The sequence below is a fragment of the Chenopodium album genome, chromosome 1 (assembly GCF_948465745.1).
Source record: "Chenopodium album chromosome 1, dcCheAlbu1.1, whole genome shotgun sequence".
In the NCBI taxonomy this organism is placed as follows: Eukaryota; Viridiplantae; Streptophyta; class Magnoliopsida; order Caryophyllales; family Amaranthaceae; genus Chenopodium; species Chenopodium album.
In genome coordinates, this window is record NC_137834.1 from 7,642,185 (window position 1) to 7,663,122 (window position 20,938).

The 20,938-nt window shown below is 32.4% G+C and overlaps 1 protein-coding gene across 1 annotated transcript; it reads left to right on the forward strand.

Annotated features, from left to right (window-relative positions):
• The first annotated feature begins 16,142 nt into the window (after window positions 1–16,142).
• On the forward strand, window positions 16,143–20,726 carry LOC145641700 (spermidine synthase 1-like). The gene is made up of 9 exons (XM_081692620.1): window positions 16,143–16,518; window positions 17,976–18,052; window positions 18,142–18,264; window positions 18,956–19,060; window positions 19,298–19,370; window positions 19,560–19,631; window positions 19,733–19,928; window positions 20,162–20,291; window positions 20,379–20,726. The coding sequence occupies exons 1-9, from the start codon at window positions 16,320–16,322 to the stop codon at window positions 20,442–20,444; spliced, it is 1,041 nt and encodes a 346-aa protein (XP_081548746.1). The 5' UTR covers window positions 16,143–16,319; the 3' UTR covers window positions 20,445–20,726.
• The last annotated feature ends 212 nt before the right edge of the window (window positions 20,727–20,938 follow it).

Sequence of the window (20,938 nt, forward strand, 5' to 3'; positions counted from 1 at the left end):
ATACATTTCTTGAAGAAGACTGAGAAACAGCCGCTGGAAAGTTAGTTGAAGCTTGATGAGCAAAAACCTACAGAAAATTCAAGATAGTTCAGAATATAAACAAAAAAGTTCAACAAAAACAAAACATAGTTCAGTAAAAAAAAAATTACATTTGATAAAGGTGGCTTAGATGTTGAAAAAGAATTTGAAGCTTTTGATGAGGATGGCTGAGAAGAATTAGTTGAAGCTTGATGACCAAAAACCTACAAAAAAATCCAAGTTAGTTCAGAATTTAAAAACACAAATTCAAGAAAAACTTGAAAAAGTTCAATAAAAAAATTACATTTGAAAAAGTTGGATGAGAAGCACTTGAGAAATTTCCAGAGGAAGACTGAACATTAGTTGTTGAAAAGGTATTTGAAGCTTTAGATGAGCATGGCTGAGAAGAATTAGGTCTTGGAAAATTGTTGGATGAATGACCTTCAAAAACCTACAAAATTAACAAGTTCAAAAGTTAATATCAAAAGTTCAATAGTAAAAGAATTAAGTTCAAAAAAATAAAAAAAAAATTGGAAAAATAATTACATTAGATGAAGATTGCTGAGTAAATTTAGTTGAAGGGTTACTATTTTTGAATCCTTTTCCATTTGAAGATTGGAAACCAGTTCTAACACCATCACCAAAAACCTAAAAATAAAAATGAAATTAAACATATATAATAGAAAAGTATTAAAAAAAACAATTGAAATGTTCAACAAATACTTACATTTGCCGATGACGAATGAGAAGCATTGGTTGAAGATTTACTATTTTTACTTTGAACATTCTTTCTCTTTGGAAGAACATAGAGATTTGAACCTTGTGTTGTTGGATGTGAATAAATCAAAGGATCTCCATCATCATCTAAAACCTACAAATAAAATAAAATTATAAGTTGTTCAATAAAAAATAACAGAAGTTCAGATAAAAAGAAAAGGGGTTCAAAAGTACCTCAACAACCAATTTTTGGACAGTAGCTCTGGCTTCATCTTTATATTTTTCTACTTTCTTTTTCCAACACTTAGCTTTATTAAACGCTTTCTCAACAGTACTTTTTGGCCTGTAGTTTCTTTCACCCTTTTTCCTAGCTATTTTTGGATAATTTATGAACCCTTCTTCATCAACTTCTTCATTAGCTTCTTCACCAACTTCAACATCTTCAATATCAATTGGACCCAGCACACTTTCGACCTTTTCACGTAACATTTGAAAAGTATACTCAACTTCAGTTCTTGCTAAAAGATCATCTTGACATGATGTCACTAACTGAACATACTTCCTAACCATTTGAACTCTCCAAACAGCAGAAGGAACAACTTTAACATCTTGACATGTATCTTCATCAGAAACATGACTACACATAGCCTTCTTAGTCCACCTCTTCACTATGTACTGTTCTGGTATCTTTTGAACACAATGAATATTATATATACGAAGAGAGTGTCCACATAACAACCCCATTTCACTCCAATACTTACATGTGCAATTGATATTGAAAGTAAATTTTTCATAAGTAACTTCATGCCTAATAATGTCCTTATTTGGCCTCCAAACATAATAACAAATAGTCTCATCATCTTCATGCTTCCGCTCTTGACAACATGCAATTCCTTTAGCAAATTGATCCTCAAAAACAACATACACAGAAATAGTATAAATCTCCCTAGCATGTATGAGCAAACGAACATTAGCTACTGCAAGATGACGGTTACCCCTCAAAAAACGGAAATCTTGCTTACTTTCTTTACTCCTCCACTCTGATATAACATCAAGAAAAGTACTGTAAAAGTCACTCAAACCATCTGTTTTATTCAATCTATTGGAAACAGAATGATTTGTTGTTTCACTCCTTTGGGATGACAAAACTCCACCCGAAAAATAATCTTTTGAATAAGCAGGACACCATTTCTCTTTGATATCATACAAGTGATTTAACCAATCATTTTCTGAACACTTGTATTTTGTCATCATTCTATTAAAAACAAAAAACAACAAATCAATAAACAAAATGATAATATAGTTGTTCAAATTACACCAACAAAAGTTCAAAACATAAATAATACTATTCATATGCACTTGTTAAACATGATAAGTAAAAATGTTGAAAATAAATAATAAATAGTTCATATTTAAAGAAGGTTCAAAACTTAATACATTTAATTCAAATATATATAATTAATGTTCAAAAAGAAACAAATCAGGTTAAATTAAATAAAATTAAGTCCGCAAATATGTAAATGCAATAGTTCAGATATCAAACAAAAAAGTTTAAAACATAAACTAAAAGGTTCAAATAATATTAAAGAAAGCTTACCTTGGCCAATAATGTTCAAATTCAGCAGGACTTTCACAGTACTCAAGCAAATAATCGAATACTTCTGGAAACCCTTTTAATATCCTGAGTCCTCCTATATTGGTCTTTGAATTCTCACCAAGGTGCCAAGTGCACAAACGGTGTCGGGTGCTTGGAAATATTTGTCGAAATGCTGCAGCAATTGAAGGGGCTTGATCAGTCATTAAGGTTATGGGATCTCGACATCCTCCCATAGATCTCATAAAAGCCTCAAACAACCATACAAAACTGCTGGTCTTTTCATCAAGAACAAAACCCATTCCAAACATGACATTATTACAATGATGATTCATAACAACAAAAGGGGCACAAATCATGCCATATTTGTTAGTTCTATAGGTGGTATCGAACACCATCAAATCACCAAAAGCTTCATAATCCCTTCGCATTCTTCCATCCCTCCAAAATACACTACAAAGGGCATGATTTCCATCAACCTCAAACTCATAATAAAAGTCACTCTCCTTGGCTTGTCTTGTAGCAAAAGACTTGATCAAAGCATTACAATCACCACCTTCTAATCTGCCGGCTTTTTCAGTAGCTAAAGCGTTGTAAACATCAGTAATAGTGTAGCATAGATTAGGAGATCCACCAACTTCTTTCCTTAAAGCACGAAGAGAATCCGTAACCCCAACCCCACTAGCCTTCATAGTACTTATGAACTTCAAATGCTCACCTTGAATTTTCCTTTGAGACCTAAGGAGATGTCTTTTCTCAACAGGTATCATAACATGATTGTGATCCATATTGTGTTTAACAGCAGTCCAAACACCTTTCTCATCAATAACAAAATCAATGTAAGCTTCACAACATGTACGGTAATCCAACTTAGAATACTTCCTAGGCACCTTGGAAGAAGTATCCTTCAAACCAGCATTTGAACATACATAATTTCTGCCTCTCCAAACACTTGAAGTACCAACATATCGAACTTTCCCTTTCCTAATACTAAATCCATGCCGAAATGCATAATCACTATACATTTCATATGCCTCCGCATCACCGTTGACTTGTTTCCACTGCAATTCAGACTTTTCACTTTCCTTATAAACAACTTCATACTTATAAACTGCAATAAACAAACAAAATGCATAACAAAAATTAATATAGTTCAAAAATAAAAGAACAAAGTTAAAAAAAAAGGATAAGATGTTCATAATTACTTGTACAATTCTATATTAAAATATATATAAGATCAAAGGTTCAATAAAATGAAATAAAGATTCAAAAAATAACATGACAGTGTTCATAATATATTTAAAATACTAATAATACGACTAATACGGATTATAAACAAATAATATTCATTAAATTCATCAAAAAATGATAAAATTCATCACAAATTAATAAAATACAATAAGAAATCAAAATATCTTAAAAAAATTCCAGAAGCTAATAGTAAATTGATCAATAATTTAATTAGTTCTTCAATTAATAAATTGAATAATACAACTAATTAAACCTAAATATTATGCAATGTTCAAAATCATATTAAAATTCATAAATCAGAAATCAAATTCAAAACACTTTGAACATAACATACGTATATCTATCAAATTCTGGACATAAATTGTTCAGCAAGAAATCAAAAGAGGCGAAAGTTCAAAATCAAGAATTAATAAACAGATTAATCTACAAATGATAAAAATCAACACAAATTATTATAATACTACTGCAGAATCATATTAATCAAAATCTAATCAAAAATTACAGAAGATTAAAAATAATAGATCAAAAATGTGATTAGTTCATCAATAAATCAATAGAAAATACAACTAATTAAAACTAAAAATTATTCAATGTTCAGAATCATATTCAAGAAAATAACAAACCTAATAACTATAAAATAAAAAATCACAATCTCATCTCAAATATAAGCAACTAAATAAAACCTAATTATACAATGAATTAAAAACAAACGATAATTATAACTTCAAATAATTAGCAATAATTAAAAGTTGCTCAAAAATCACATTGAAAAAACCTAATTAACGAAAATTAATCAAATTCAGAAATCTTACCTCCACTATCAAGAACATCAGGCACATAAATCAAATCCATGGAAAAAACAAGATTGAAGAACAACAAGGATGAACAGAGCAATCAACAATGGTGAGAAGAGCACTGAATTAATCGAAAAGAGAAAGTAACTGAGAGAGAAAATTGATGAGAGAAAACTAGAGGAGAGAGAAAATCGACGAGAGAAAAATTTCGAATGATAATTCAAAAGGAAAAATGGAGAAATAAGGAAAGGATTGAAAAAGGAAAGAACGCGGGAAATTCGTTGCAAAAATAAGGAAAGAAACAGCTAGGAAAGAAGCAGCTACGTGTCAGCGTCCTATTGGTGGTGCATGTAGAAGGAGCTACGTGTCAACGTCCTATTTGTGGTGCACGTAGTTCTGTGTGCACAAGGGTGCATATTATAATTTGCGTTTCGGTCTTACCTTTTAAAAAAATAAAAAAGGATTGGTTAGGTCTCCAGATAGCTACTACTTCTTTTATATACTCCCTCCGTTTTTAAATACTTGCTCAATTTCTCTTGGATACGCATGTCGATGCTAATCTTTGATCACTAATATCTTTAATTATCAATAAGTATAAATTCTAACAATTGAAAATTAATAATCTATTCATTGAGATAATTCCAACAAATACCCACATGACTATATTTTTTTCTTATGTATAAATCACAAATATTAGTCAAAGTAGGACAAATAAATAGTGCAAAAAATAGAAATAGAGCAAGTATTTAAAAACGGAGGGAGTATTATTTACAAGTTACAACGATTTGACATGGAAAAAAATGTATTTTTTTTTAAAAAAATTCTTAAATTTAAGTTGCGTTACATAAACTTTTTTTTTTAAAAAAGGCTTGCATTACATAAACTTGATTATCAACCATATAGACTTTTTTATTTTATTTTGTATGATCTGTTTAATTTCTTGGATTTATCTTATCTAAATTTATTAACCTCAATAAAAAGTACATGTATTAATTAATCTAATTTTATTTTGGAAAAATTGCTCAGAATAATCCGACCTTTGCCTCATCCGCCCAAAATAATCCCACCTTTAGATTATTTTTAAATAATCCGACCTTTGATATCACTGCGCTCAAAATAGACCCAATAGACCGGTTACCTAATAAACCAGTAAAATTTTTTATGAGTTTAAAGTACACGTGTCACCGTATAATTTGTCTAAAATTTTAAATCTTTTAAAAAATTAAATTAAAAAAAAAAAAATCGCAGCCACATCCTTTCCCAGCCCCAACCACCGTGACATCATAGACTCATAGTAGCAGATGTGACATTGGAGCTCGATCGCTGTCGTCGCTATTGTGGTTGGTCTGGGCGGCCAAAATCGGGGCAGTGGAAGGTGAGGGAGGCTGAAATAGTTGCCATGGGGTTCCGCAAATTGAGCCGAAATTGGTTGAAATTGGGGCTGCTAGAGGTTTGTTCATGGCGGCAGATTGTTGCGGTTTGAATTGCAGTGGGTGGGCGGTTTTTGGTGCGGTTGTGATTGGTGGTTGCCGCTGCAATTGCGGGCTTGTGAATTGGAGATGGTTGTTGGTTGTTGGGGGCTGTATATGCGGTGTGCGTGAGGTGGTCTAGTGGTGTAATGTGGCAGATTGTGGATTGTGGTAGGGGTATGTGGCTAGTGCGAGGTGAGGCTATGGGTGAGAAATGAATAGGGCTGCTAGCGGTGGCCGGAAATGATAGCGTTGTTGCTGGTCGCTGCTGTTTTGAAGGAGGAACAGGGGAGACGAGGGTGTGCGTGTTTGGTTGGCAAAAGGGGTTGGTGGTTGAGGTTAGAAGGTTCAGATGGGCGCTGCTTTGGCGCCGGCTCCGGCGTTGGTGGACTGGGTGGCCGGAGCGACGAGGCAGGGAAGTCAGGCAGGGGAGGGAAAATAAAGTTTTTTTATTTTTTATTTTTTCTTTACAAAACTTTAACATTTTTTAATATTTATTTTTATTTTATTTTTATTTTTTTTTACGAATCATGAGTCGACGCATGTCAAGTAACTTGGTATAACAAGTTGCATGACTGGTTGGGACCATTTTGAGTGGATTGATATCAAAGGTCGGATTATTAAAAAATAATCCAAAGGTGGGATTATTAAAAAATAATCAAAAGGTGGGATTATTTTGGGCGGATGAGGCAAAGGTCGGATTATTTCGGGCAATTTTTCCTTTTATTTTTCCTCAAAAAATTAGAAATAAACTAAATATAACTAGACCTTATGTTGAACAATATTCTGTTTGAAACATATACAACCCTTTAAGATGATTAATTTTAACTTAATATGTTATGAAGTTTTTTTTTTTTTTTTTTTGGTAACAAGTATTACTTATTTTATACAAAGAATAAGGCTTTCATAAAAGCATTAAATAATTATAAATAAAAAAAAAATCCATTTTGTTACTAGTACGGAGTATAAAATATCAAAAAATATAGGAAATTTTTAAATTGGTTCATTTTGAGTTTTGGACACGTTATATTTATAAACGATATGATCTTCAATTATAGATTTCCAGTCTTCAATTTGATTTTTGAATGATGAACAACCCTACATGCACTAGCTAGACCCCAGATGGTGCTAGGATTGTATATCCAAAATTCCACACGTAAGGGAATGTTGGTTATTGCCTACACGAGCATAGCTCAGACTCACTCGAACATCGTAGCAGGGATTGTATATTTGTATATCCACTCATAATGGCATGTTCGTTGGCTAAGAATTTTAGTTATCAAATGAGAGGTTGTATTTGTATCAATGTAAACTTTTCATATGTGCAATTTTTTTAACTTTTTTTTTTAATGCAAAATGAAATTTATTTAGTGATAAGCAAACACAAATAAAATGATCTAATTCAACCACTTTCAAAATAACCAAATATTTACTTTATATAAGTTGATCATCAAACATTGACTCAAAGTCTAAAATAGCTTAATAATTACTGTATTAAAACAGCAATTTTTAATTTTATATTTTACTCTCGCCACCTTTAAAAAAACAAGAAAATTCAAGTTTACCACCGTTATAAACAAATTTGTTTATCAAAGAGGCAAAAGTGCAAAATTTGCAATAAAAGTAGCTTTTCCCGCTAACTGTTTCCCAAATACCGCTATTATTTGCGGGAATCGAAATATCCGCAAGATCTAGTACTTCAAGCTAAGTAGCAATTTCCCTCCAAACTGCTGCTTCAAGTAGCAATTTTGGTCCATGATAAACGAAACTTGTTTATCACCAAAATTAAATGGGCTGGCCTCTAAAAAACCCGACTTTTGTGTTTCTTGAAGGTGGAATTATTTAAAATAAAAAAATTAAATTGATGAAACTCTGCAATAATTCGATCTTTACAAAATTCATGCTCAAATAAAGATTTATGATTTGATTTAAATATAATTTTTTTTAATCGCCCTAACAATGATCATATTTTAATTTGACCCAAGCTCACGAAGGACCCTATTTGAAGTTTACAACTCATTAATTAATTATCCGATCAGAATCTTCGCGACAAAATATAACCCGCTACAAAATTTAAAGCTCGATCGAGCATAATATGTCAATACGGACCCAAATTTGGCTTACATTTTATCTAATCTATACCCAAAATATAAAGGAAAAATTGATGGGAATAATCCCACATTTTGAGTGTCGGAGATTAATAATCCCACATTTGGGATTCCATTTAATTATCCCACCTGTGATATCATTCCGCTCAAAATGGTCCCGGGTGACCTAGATATCAGAACCACCACCCGGACCCAAAACCACCGCACCACTAGCAAGACTCGAAACCACCGTACCGCAATCCACCCCAGCCAACCCAACCCCAAAACCACCTTCAAAAATAAAAAACACACCAAACCCAAAACCACCTTCAATGATTGAAAACCCACCAAATCAAAGTCAGGGAAAAGGGAGGGAGGCCGAGATTGGGACGGAGGAAGGGAAGGGCTCGAGATTGGGGCGGAAAAAGGGTTTTTGAGGGTTGTGGGATGGTTGGTTTTCGAGGGTTTTCGTGGCGGTGGAAGGGAGGTTGGTGGTTCGGGGGAGGTGGAGAGGGGGCGTCGACGTTGGGGGAGTCAACCTGGGCGGTCGGCGTTGTGGGGCAGGGGATATATATTGGCGGCAATGACGACAGTTGCAGGTTGCGGGGAGGGTGGCTGGGGCTGGCAGCTGGTTGGTGGTGGGTGGTTTTTTTTTTTCTTATAAAATATTTAATTTTATTTTTATTTTTTAACCAATCATAGGCCGCCACGTGTCAAGTAACTTGTTATATCAGGTTACTTGATCAGCTGGGACCATTTAAAGTGGCTTGATAAAAAGAATCCTAAAGCTGGGATTATTAATCTTTAATGCTCAAAAGGTGGAATTATTCCGATCAATTTTTCCAAATATAAATAATTCATTATAATAATTCAATTATTTAAAAACGGAGGGAAAATTGACCAATCCGATTAGCTAAAAATGATCACTTTCTCGAGTCCTTTACTCCTTTCTCAGTCTCACTCTCTGTATCTTCCGTAGTCTTTCTGGATTAATCTCAATCACGAGAAGCCGGGAACGAACTAGCAATCCACAAACTCTTCTTCGTAATCAATTTACATTTAGGTAATCTCTTGTCCATTAATTTCAAACTGTTTTTGACTGGTTGTTCATCAATTTTACACAATGATAGAAATCGTTTGTACTGTATAATTCATGGGCAATTTTGAACCTTTAATGTCAATTTTCTGTTTCAATTTTTAGCATTTCTCAATTTCTTCCAATTTACAAGCTTTAATCAGAAAAAATAATTCCCAATTCAATTTGCAATCTAGGTTATTATGTCACTCCTTCCAGTAGATGTTATCATTGATATTCTGCTTAAATTGCCGGCAAAATCTTTGCTACGCTTTAAGAGTGTGTGCAAATTATGGTATGATATTATCAATGACCCTAATTTCATTGAATCCCATTTTAAGCAATCCAATAATCTGCATATAGTTTATTGGAACACTGCTGGTAAGCTGAGTGATTTCGATACATTTGATAATACCATTGAACTTGATTACCCTTTTAAGAATCTGGGTTATCTGGTACAACCCCACTAATCAAAAACACAAAACCCTACCATTTTTGCCGCATAAAACTTTATTCCATCGCAAGGGGAATCATTACCAGTGTGTGAGGATTGTTCTGCATAAATCAGATGATGATAAAGTAGGTTCGCTCGAAATGGTTTATAGCTTGAGGGCGGATTCCTGGAGAAGGGGGGCTCAGGATGTTCCTTATTACTTTGATTGCCCCTTTGGTTATTGTGTCGATTTTGAGGGAATTCTGCATTGGTCCGTTCAAGATTTTAATAGAATGTCTCTCCATGTAGTTAGTTTCAATCTTAATGATGAAGGTTTTAGCTCCGTGCCACTGCCTAACTTCGATACAGAGCTGTATATGGCTGCTCACATAGGGGTTCTTGATGATTGTCTGTGTGTTATGCTGAATTATGTTGAATATTGTGATGTATGGATTATGAAAGAGTATAACAGACCCGCAACTTGGATTAAGATGTATAACTTTCCGATACAACAGATGATTGGGGAGTTTAGGCCTCTTTCTTTCTCGACAAGCAGAAAGCAATTGTTTTTGACCTATAACTCATATGTTCTTGCTTCTTTGGACATGGAAACTTTGGAGACTACGATAGTTAAACTCCCAGGTTTTCCTAGAGTTTTATGTACACATTTGTGTCAGGAGAACCTTCATAGGTTCAAGGATGCTGAAGATGTTCTTGTGGGCACACAGCAACAACGTAAAATGAACAGCAAAAGGCAAATGTTGAGCCCATGAGAAAACCCACATGTGAGTGAAAGTGTTGTCCCACATTGAAAGAATATAAAAGTGAAGAGAAATATTGGGATGTGTATCCACATTGAAGAAAAGAGAAAGTCTTGTCCACTTTATAAGGCTAAGGGGCTACTCCCCTCATTGCCATATGGTTTTGAGGTGGAACCTCCTTAGTCGTATAAAGTGGACAGTTGTGACGGGTGTGGCCCAGACCCGTTTATCAGCAAAAGGTTGATGAGGATAACAGAGAGGTATGCAAAATGTAGCTCTAATAATGAGCATGTTAAATCATAAATTCCAATGTTTAAGCTGCCATTAGTTGCGCTGCTGATAATAGGTTTTTAGCACTTTCGTGGGTCTGCTTTGAGATTCTTTGTGAAGTTTGTTACACCTATAATTGTGGAACCTGGACCCTGGTTTTTAATTTTTTTACCACGCTCGTCCTCTCTAAGAAGATGAATTTACTGTAACTGGATCATGTCATGGTTGTTACAAGTTACAACCAGCATGTGGCTATATGGTTTCTTATACATTCTCAAGAGACGAACCCACTTACTACTTATTCTGCTTTAACCATCATTTTGCTCATTGTTTCTTATCAGGATAATTATATTTATATAATTATATTTATGTCCTTAGTGAAACAGAAATCAAAAGATGAATCTGGATGACAGTTTGGTGAGAATTCTATCAAGCAATGGCAATCTGGATAAGTTACAGCCCCTTCAATATGTACGGCTGCTGCCGGTTTTTGATGCGACATTTGAATCTTCTAGTGTTCCTGGCTCTGCATAAAAACTCCTGGGTTTAAATGAGCTCTTAGCTTGTAATGAAATCTGTTTAGTTAACCTTATCTATGTACTAGATGGTGCCCAAGTCTGGAACAACGTAATTGTATTTCTGATATCCTTTTCAGCTCCTCAGGTTGATTTTTGTGGGGATGTTTTGCTGTTTCTAGGCACGATTTAAGACTTCATTTGTTTCACTACTGTTAATCATCATATGTTGAAGTTATGAATGGAACCCTTGTGATATAATTTTAAGCTGTGTCTTTGTCATCTATCAGTGTTTCATCAAGTTGTGCCTGCAATCATATAAATGAACTTCAGAAGTTTCATCTTCTCGTATATCGAGTATCTTGGAGTGCATGTTTGAACTTACCCAGACAGGTCCCAATTGGCCGGGTTAAATTTTGAGCTATGTTGATCCAAAAGTTTTGGTTTGACTGGCTTAAGATCACCTCTACGGCTCTACTCTTCCCGTTTTCACTCCCTATTTTTGTACAAGTGAAAATTCAAGTAAGCCCCTAAGATTTAAGTTTGATCAACTTTCCATTGACAAAGGCTTTGTTCTTTGAAAATTTGATCGTCTTTCCTTGTTAAAGGATTTGTTCTTAAAAAATTAATACCAAGTATTCATTAAATTTAAGTTCCAACTTATTCAAAAAAAAAAAAAAAATTAAGAATAATTTAAGTTTCAACTAGTTGAAATCTATTATGGAAGTTTTAGGAGTTATATACAATTGAAGGTACTAAAGTTTGGGAAAAGTTGCAAAGAAGGTACTAAAGTTTGAGAAGTTGCATTTAGAGTACTCTAACTTATTACAGGAGGTAAAACTCAAAGTGGTAAGGGTTCGTTTGGCATCGTTGTGGTTTTCTGTTTTTTTTGTTTTTGGTTTTTTAAAAGTATACAATATATGTCACATAATGAATCAAATATTATTTAGAATTATTAAAATCGTGATAATTTTGAAAACTGACAATCGAAAAGTGGAAACACCTTTTTCTTGTTTCCTGTTTTTGGTTTTTAGTTAAAAAAAAAAACTGAAAACTGAAAACCAAAAACGATGCCAAACAAGCCCTAACTTGCTCCAACCGGTTTCCCCTTTTATATTCCTTTTTTTTTTAAAAAAAAACTTCATTTCCTTCATCACCATTCACCAACTCTCAACTTTCTCTCTCCTCCATTACTGCAACAAAAATCCTTCATTTCCTCTATTTTTTCTCTCCTTAAAAAACCTTCAATTTAGAAGCAGCAAATAAAAAAAAAAAAAAAATTAGAAGAAATAATTAATTAATTAATTAATTTTTAATTGAAATTCTAACATTCCTGAATTGATTGGTAACTGATTACTTCTATTGAGATTCTTTTGAGATTGAATTGAGGGGAACCGATTACTTTTACTACATGAAAAGCATCCCAAGAAATTTCAAACCCATAAATTAAATGAAGATAAGTTAATTTGAGGAGTGCAGTGGATTTCATTTGTGGGTCTGTTGATTTAATTTCGCGATGAATTTCTTCAATGGCTTTTGAGAGGAAAGATAAAAGGGGTGTTGATGATTATGGGGAATGAAGCCGAATTCCTTTGATTAAATCATCTAATGAGCGTTGAAAGAATAAGTCCATTATTGATGAATTCACCACTGATGAATTGGTTTGAGCTTATTTTATTGATGATTTTGATTTGATGGGGTATTTTAGAATTGTGGGAAATCCATGATTGAGTGGGAAAATGGAGGAAAAGGGGATTTGTAAGTGGTTTTGATTGTTCGAATTGAGGAAGAAGATGATGATTGTGAATTGTGATGATATGAATTTAATCCGTGCAGAAACATTAGTACCCTTCTTTATTTTGTCAGAATTTTATTTTTCCTTTTTTTTCAAAGCAAGTTTACCTGTTGTAGCAAGTTGAGTACTCTAAATGCAACTTCTCAAAATTTGGTACCTTTTGTGCAACTTTTGCCAAACTTTAGTACCTTCAATTGTATATAACTCGAAGTTTTAGCATATCAATATATAGCCATATAGGTAGGTATAAGGTACTCCCTCCGTCCCTTTTTGACATTCTTGCTTTTCTCTTTGGGTATTCTAAAATTACATTCATCCTTTCCTTTTTTAGTAAATATTTTTTTAGTAAATGTTATACATAGCCCTTAGGGTTACATATAAGAATTAAATTTACACTTGAAAATTGTAAAAAGCTAAGAAATCATCAAAATATAAACACTAATAACACTGATTTATGCGTGTTTTTGTCATGAATTCCTAATTTTATACAAAGTCCAAAAGTATATTTAATGCTTATATATATCCCTTAGGGTTACATATAACATTATTACCCTTCCAAATATCCCAAATTATCCCTCTTTTTCTGTTATGTAATTAATGCTCACTCTTATTTTCTCACTCTTAGGCCCTGTTCTTTTGAGCTTCTGGGCAGAGCAGAGCAGATTTCAGCAGAGCAAAGCAAAGCAGAGCAGAGCAGAGCAGATTTCAGCAGAGCAGAGCAGATTTCAGCCGAGCCGAGCAGAGCAGAGCAGATTTTATTATTATTATTATTATTATTATTATTATTATTATTATTATTATTATTATTTTATTATTATTATTATTATTATTATTATTATTATTATTATTATTATTATTATTATTATTATTATTACTACTACTACTATTATTATTATTACTACTACTATTATTATTATTATTATTATTATTATTAAATATTAATTATTATTATTATTAAATATTAATTATTATTATTATTATTATTATTATTATTATTATTATTACTACTACTACTACTACTACTACTACTAATATTATCGCATTATTATTATAATCATTAAATTTTTAAAGTTAAATATTAATTATTATTATATTAATTATAATTATTATTAAATATTATTTAATTATTATTATTAAAAATTAATAATTAGTATTATCTTTAAATATTAGTCATTATCTTAATATTAATTTCTATTATAAAAATCAATTATTGTTATTATAATTAATATTATTAGTTACAAATATTATTATTACTGTTAGTATAATTACTATTATTATTACTATTATTATTATTAAATATTAATTATTATTGTTATTATTATTATTATTTTTATTAATAATTATTAATAATTTATTATTATTATTATTAAATATTAATAATTATTATTATTATTTTTTTTTATTAAATATCAATAATTAATTATTGTTATTATTATTATTAAGTATTAATTATTATTATAATTAAATATTAATTATTTATTATTATTAAATATTATTTATTTATTTATTTATTATTATTATTATTATAAAATATTAATTATTATTATTATTATTAAATATTAAATATTAAATATTTATTATTATTAAATATTAATTATTATTATAATAATTTAATATTAAGTATTAATTTTAAGTAGAGCAGAGCAGGGCAGACAGAACAGATTGAAGCAGAGCAGAGCAAAGCAGATTTCAGCAGAGCAGATCAGAGCAAAGCAGCTCTAAAGAACGGGGCCTTACTTTCATATTCCCACTCTTAAATTTAGATGAATATGATTGGTTCTTAATATTCCAATAGGAGCATGTTATTGGTCCTTTTTTTTTTTTTTTTTTTTTTTTTTTTTTTTTTGCGCAAAGGATTGATGACATGACATAATTAAATATTAATTTATCTTTGTTTTACTCAAAAACATCATTTAATGTTTTGTACTTCCCATTGTGTTTTATTTTATTGTTATTTGTTTTATTCTTAGTTCCTTAATTCCCGTGTAATTTTACAAACAGAAATGTAAAAAAGGGACGGAGGGAGTATAACAAATACAACAAAGGTGAGTGTGCGTAGGGCATAGGCCTTATTCAATACGGTAGTGACTTTTGAGCTAAAAAAAATTAAAAACCAAGGGAACCCAATTTATCGCCTCGATAAAGCATATTCTTGGACTGATGAAAATGAAAACTATGTTTTGGGAAAAAATCGTAAGACTTTGTGGGGAAAAGCTAAGTGGGTAAAATCACTAATATCTTCTATGATCGCTACAGTGTTTTTTCTTTTCAAATCAGTCATCATACAATGATACAAGGGCAAATGATTTTGACACACTCTTAATTGATTTTGGCACACCCATAAGCACAGTTTTCTATGCTTTTCTCACGAGGTGTGCCAAAGTCAATAAAGGGTGTGTTAAAATCAATTTCCCAACTGTATTTTTTTTTTTTTTTGTCTTTTAATTGATTTATTTTTTAATTTATTTATAGTAGGGTATTCAATTATGAAACCGTACATTTTGTTCACAAATAAAATAACCATGAAACCGTACATCATATAGAAGTAAAAAATTACCTCTTGATATTAGTTCAATTTGTATAATTTTATCTCTCCTATCATGTGCAATAAACAACAACATGTACTAAGAGCCTATTCTATTCAGCTTAATTTCAGTTCATTTTAGTTCAACTCTAATCAGTTCATATAGGTTAGGTTCCTAATTTCCTTCTTTCATAAACAATTCATTTAAGCTCTATTTAGTTCAGTTTAGCCCCAATCAGTTCATTTTAGTACTTGTAATGGGTTGAACACTTGAACATGAATTTGTGCTAGACTAACCTTTGATTTATGCTTAACAAGGACTGTTTATGAGTTGAGCGAGCTTTAATTGAGTCAGACTTGAACAATTCACAAGCATACTCGATTCATTAATAGCCCTAGCTTAAACCCATGAACAACTCTTAATCAAAGCAAAATCATAGGATACTCAAATACTTACTTTGCTACTAGCCTACAATATATCAAAAGCAGAACTTTAACTTAAAAAAACAGCTAGCAGCATAAAGATAAAAAGTACTCATATTCCCAAATCTCCAAGCCAAATTCAGAAATCCTATCATTTTAAAATCATATGCTCTGTCTTTAACTTTATAAAATCAATCTTTCATAAAAAAAAAAAATCTTTATAAAATCAATATGTTGTCCAAAAAAAATTCACCTTTTTAAAATCAGACTATATATCAGCATTATTTTTATTTATCTTAATTCCAGCTGCTACCCTTCTCCTTAATTTGGGCAAATTGCACAATTTGTCAAGCATCACACATCCACGATATTCACACACATATATATTCACACCAAAATTGTGTGCCCTATTTCATTTTGGCCCCTCTGCCCCTTATTGTCTTCATTTTTGGCCCCTTTTTCTGCTTTTTATTCAAGATTACAAGGGTTTTTACAAGAAAAGAGTGTGAAAGGGGGATAAGAAAAAATCCCAAAAAAAAATATATTTTTTTAATATTTATAATTAATTAATTAATTATTCTATAAATTGATTGATGGCTGGAGAAGGTATAGTTGCTCCCTCTGGTACAGATTTACCAGTGAAGAGACCTAGAGAAGAAGAAGAAAACATGAGTGAGAAAATTGTTAATGGAGCTTCTTCTGTTTCAATGGAGGCTGAAGATGATAAAAAACCCAATTCTATTTCTTCAATTATTCCTGGGTGGTTTTCTGAGATTAGCCCAATGTGGCCTGGTTTGTTTCTTTTATCTAAATCTTCATTTTTTTATTTTGATTTGTTTTTAAGTTTATTTTTTGCATTAGATTTTCTGATTAGATGCTAATTTTTATTGGGTTTAGATTTAATATTTGATTGGTTATTGTAATTGTGAAAAAATTTCTGGGTTTTGTTTATTTTGTAGTTGTAAAAGTTTTCTGGTTTGCATGTGTTCTTGTAATTGTAAGCTTTTCTGGGTTTTTGATGGGTTTTAAGTAATTTTTAATTTTAAAACTTTTCTGGGTTTTTGATGTCATAGTTTCTAAAGAGTAAGTGTTTGTTTGACAAAAATCTATTTTTGGGTGTTTTTTGCGCTTTACATGTGATATGTTTTTGCTAATATTAGTTAGTAATTTTTCTAGGGTTTTGGGCAATTTATTAAATTAAATTGGATATCAACTATTAGCAATCATTGTACCATGTGTGGTGGTGCTCTGGATGAAGTTGCCGTAATATTAAGCTACTGTGACTGTGCTAATTATATTGTCAATCATATCATTTGTTTAAAGCACATATACTAATAATTGCATTTTCTTTTTGAAAGGTTATTTTTTACTGTAAGTATTGATTACTAGTAATTCCTGAAACCTGACAAATTGCTGTTGTTGGAATGATTGTGCTTACATTCATGGTCTGGTATTGTTTGGCTGGTATTTGATTCAAGAAATGCCGTTTGTTGTGCTCGAGTTTGAATACAGTTTTGTTGTCAGTTACTTCATCATTTTTTAAGTTCTGCTAGTCTATAGCTTCAGTTATATAGTTTTCTGTTGTCTTTGATGTGCGTACTTTCTTTGATGCTTAATGAAGTAATGAACATTGAATGTATAAGTATATGATTTGATTATATTGGTGGCTGGGTTTGGTCATTTGTTACAATGTAATTTTTGAATAAATGGTATTCTGACCTAGGAATATGATATGAGCTTCTACTCCTAGTTGTCGCAAACTTGATCTTGGCGGTAATTATTAGTATTAACTTAAAAGATAAGTCAAAATAACTTCAGTAGCAAGTACCAACAATATGATATTTATGGATGTACTGGTCTAGATAGCTAAAATGTTGCTTTGTTACTTGTGTTTGAAGTAATTGATGAGTATTGGAAGGAAAAGGTGGTTTGAAAGCCTGTTGATTTACAGAAAACGTGCTCTAAGGGATTGAACAAATGGAGCAAAGATATATTAGCTGGTAAAATTAATTAGTTTCCAAAAGCCAAATCAAACAGTTTCTCAGTAGTGTCATTGTTTGTTAAAAATTTACTCCAACTAGTGATGCTGTCTTGTGCTCGTGCCTCGTCCTTCCTCAATTTAAACCTCTGCAACCTGACACTTAAACTGTGCTGTATTCCCTCTTTTGCAATTTGTTTTTCTTGATAAATAAGAAAATTTGAGGCCTATCCTACACATTGCTGATGATGAACCCTTAAATCTGGAACAGGTGAAGCACATTCTTTGAAAGTGGAGAAAATTCTGTTTCAGGAAAAGTCAAAGTATCAGGATGTCATAGTCTTTCAGGTATTCTAAGTATACAACTTAAATTAATCTCTGAATTTACTGACTTTTCAAGTTATTTTTTGATTAACTTAATTGTATCTTTGTTACAGTCATCAACCTATGGAAAAGTTCTTGTTTTAGATGGAGTAATTCAGCTCACTGAGAGGGATGAGTGTGCTTACCAAGAGATGATCAGTCATCTCCCACTTTGCTCTATTCAAAACCCCAAAAAGGTTTATTTCTTTCTCTACCTCCTCCTGATTCCTGAAGAAGGAACAGTGATTGTGTTCGTGATCATCTTCATTGTTTTCCAGTTCATTTTCCTATCATCTGATTGGTGGATCTTATCTCTCATCAAGATATCGATGGTCGTGACCCCAATTAAAAAAAAAAAAAGAAAACATAATTTTGTTATCTGTAAGCTCATTTGGATTTATATGGTGTATGAAAAAGCCTTTTAGTTCTTCTTTTCCCTGTATCCCACATGCCATTTTCTATGGGGAACAATTTGACAAGTATTTTTAAATCTCTAGGTAATTTTGGGGGCTTATTAATGCGTAAATTCCCTCTGTTTTAGTCATTCTTTGTCTGTATGCATGGGTGTCAAGGTTCTTGAGAAGAATTGTTGGAACCAGGATATGCTGAAAACAAGGATTTCCTTGTGTTGTGACAACCAATGTTTTCTTTCTAAATATATTATTATTAAGATTTAAACCTATTGACACAAAGTCAGTGGCCATGGCATGATCTCATGTAGTTGCTTGTAACAGATTTAATTTGTTAGCTTGTTTAATTTTCATTGTTTTAATCTACAAGCTACCTTATGGCTTGCCAGTTTTCCTGTGTGGAGGGATTTTGCTGAGGCTAACATGTTTCCTCTTCTTGGTGAAAGCCTAATATACGGATTCTGTGTTTATCTCGTAGGTTCTGGTCATTGGAGGAGGAGATGGAGGTGTCCTGCGAGAAGTAGCTCGCCATTCATCAGTTGAGCTTATAGATATTTGTGAAATTGATGAGATGGTAGTAACGGTGAGTAGTTGAGGGTGATTTGTTGGTTGTTTTTTTCTTAATACTGAAGTTAAAATTCAAACCCTTGGAACTTGAAATTTATTCAACTTGATCTCTATATCCTCATCCATGTTTGTTATCATGGTATTATTCCTTGGTAATGGAGGCATCATTTTAAAGTGTATACTCAATTATGGCTTCTGTTGGTCCTATTATAGCTTGACTTTTCTGCTTAGATTGATTTTTTTAAAATTTCAGGTTTCTAAGCAGTTTTTCCCTGAGGTAGCTGTTGGATATGAAGATCCTCGAGTAAAATTGCATATTGGTGATGGTATGCCCTTCAATCCTTTCCTTCTTATCCAAATTGTTTTACTGTTAACTCCTTTTTGCATATTCTTTGAGTGGTTCTGTGGGTGTGTTTGGTGTGTATCTCTGTCAAGATTAATCTTTTCTTTCTCATCGTATCTTTTATCCCTGGGGTCTACCAATGGTATTGACTAACGACAAATTTGACTTTTAGGAGTTGCATTTTTGAAGGCGGCTGCGGAGGGGACTTATGATGCAGTCATCGTGGATTCATCTGATCCGATAGGTTTCTCCTTTACGCTCTTTCTCTGTTCCAGATTTCCACTATTAGATGTGGTTTAGTGTCTTTCATTTCAATACTCAATTCTTGCTTCGGACGTTGATCAGGTCCAGCACAAGAGCTCTTTGAGAAGCCCTTTTTTGAGTCAGTTGCAAAGGCACTGCGACCCGGAGGGGTTGTGTGCACCCAGGCCGAAAGTATATGGCTTCACATGCATATAATTGAAGATATTGTTGCAAACTGCCGTCAGATTTTTAAGGGCTCCGTGAACTATGCATGGACTACTGTTCCTACATATCCTAGGCATGTTTTCTTGCCCTTCTTTCTCTTTTTCCCTTTGCACCCCTGAACAAGTGAACATGCACAAAGTTATTAGTTGATTGTATCTGTAAGACTAACAAAATTGGAAAGTTAGGCTAGTTTACTAATCAAACATGTGATACGTAGTATTATATTTCTGTTTTCCTCCAGTTATGTGCTCATAACTTGTTAACCAGCATTTGTTATTGAATTTTAACATATATTTTAAATTTCAGTGGGGTGATTGGCTTCATGCTTTGTTCTACTGAGGGACCAGAAGTTGATTTTAGGCATCCAGTGAACCCTATTGATAAAGTTGAAGATCATGAAAAGACAGAGAGACCTTTGAAATTTTACAACTCAGAGGTAGGTTTACTCTCTTTGTTTTTTTTTTTCCCTACCATTGGTCATTTATCCACGATCAAAATCTTACTTTTTTTTGTTTGTTTGCAGCTTCATTCGGCCGCTTTCTGCTTGCCTTCTTTTGCAAAGAGGGTTATTGAGGCTAAATCCAAGTAATCTTGGTCTGCTGTGGATTTCCATTAGAAGGAAAATTTCATATGCGCTCAAGCAGAGAATAAAGATTTATTTTTCTCTTTCTGTTTTTTTCCCCGACATTTCAAGCGGACAAGCTTTCTAGTCATTAGGGATGATATAACAGTATTTGTTGAAATTTCTTTCCCCTTGAACAAAACTGAGAGAAATCATGATAACAAATTTGTTAGCTTGTTTCACTTGTAGTTTTATAATGATAAAGGGTGTCATGAGGATTTTATTAGCAATATTGTCTTGAGTTTGGAGAAGATCATCTGAGTTCTATGCCTGTTTTATTGCTGTTTGCACAAGTATTTAGTTGTGCTGTAGTTAGATACATGCTGCGTAAAAATAGCAACTATGTGTAGGGTAATCCCTCATTTCCATCTGCAGCAGTATTGGGATCTGCTTATGATGTCGCTAGCCCGTCACCCGAAGCCATAATTGTAGCCAACATAGCTGCTTCAAAGGGTGATGTA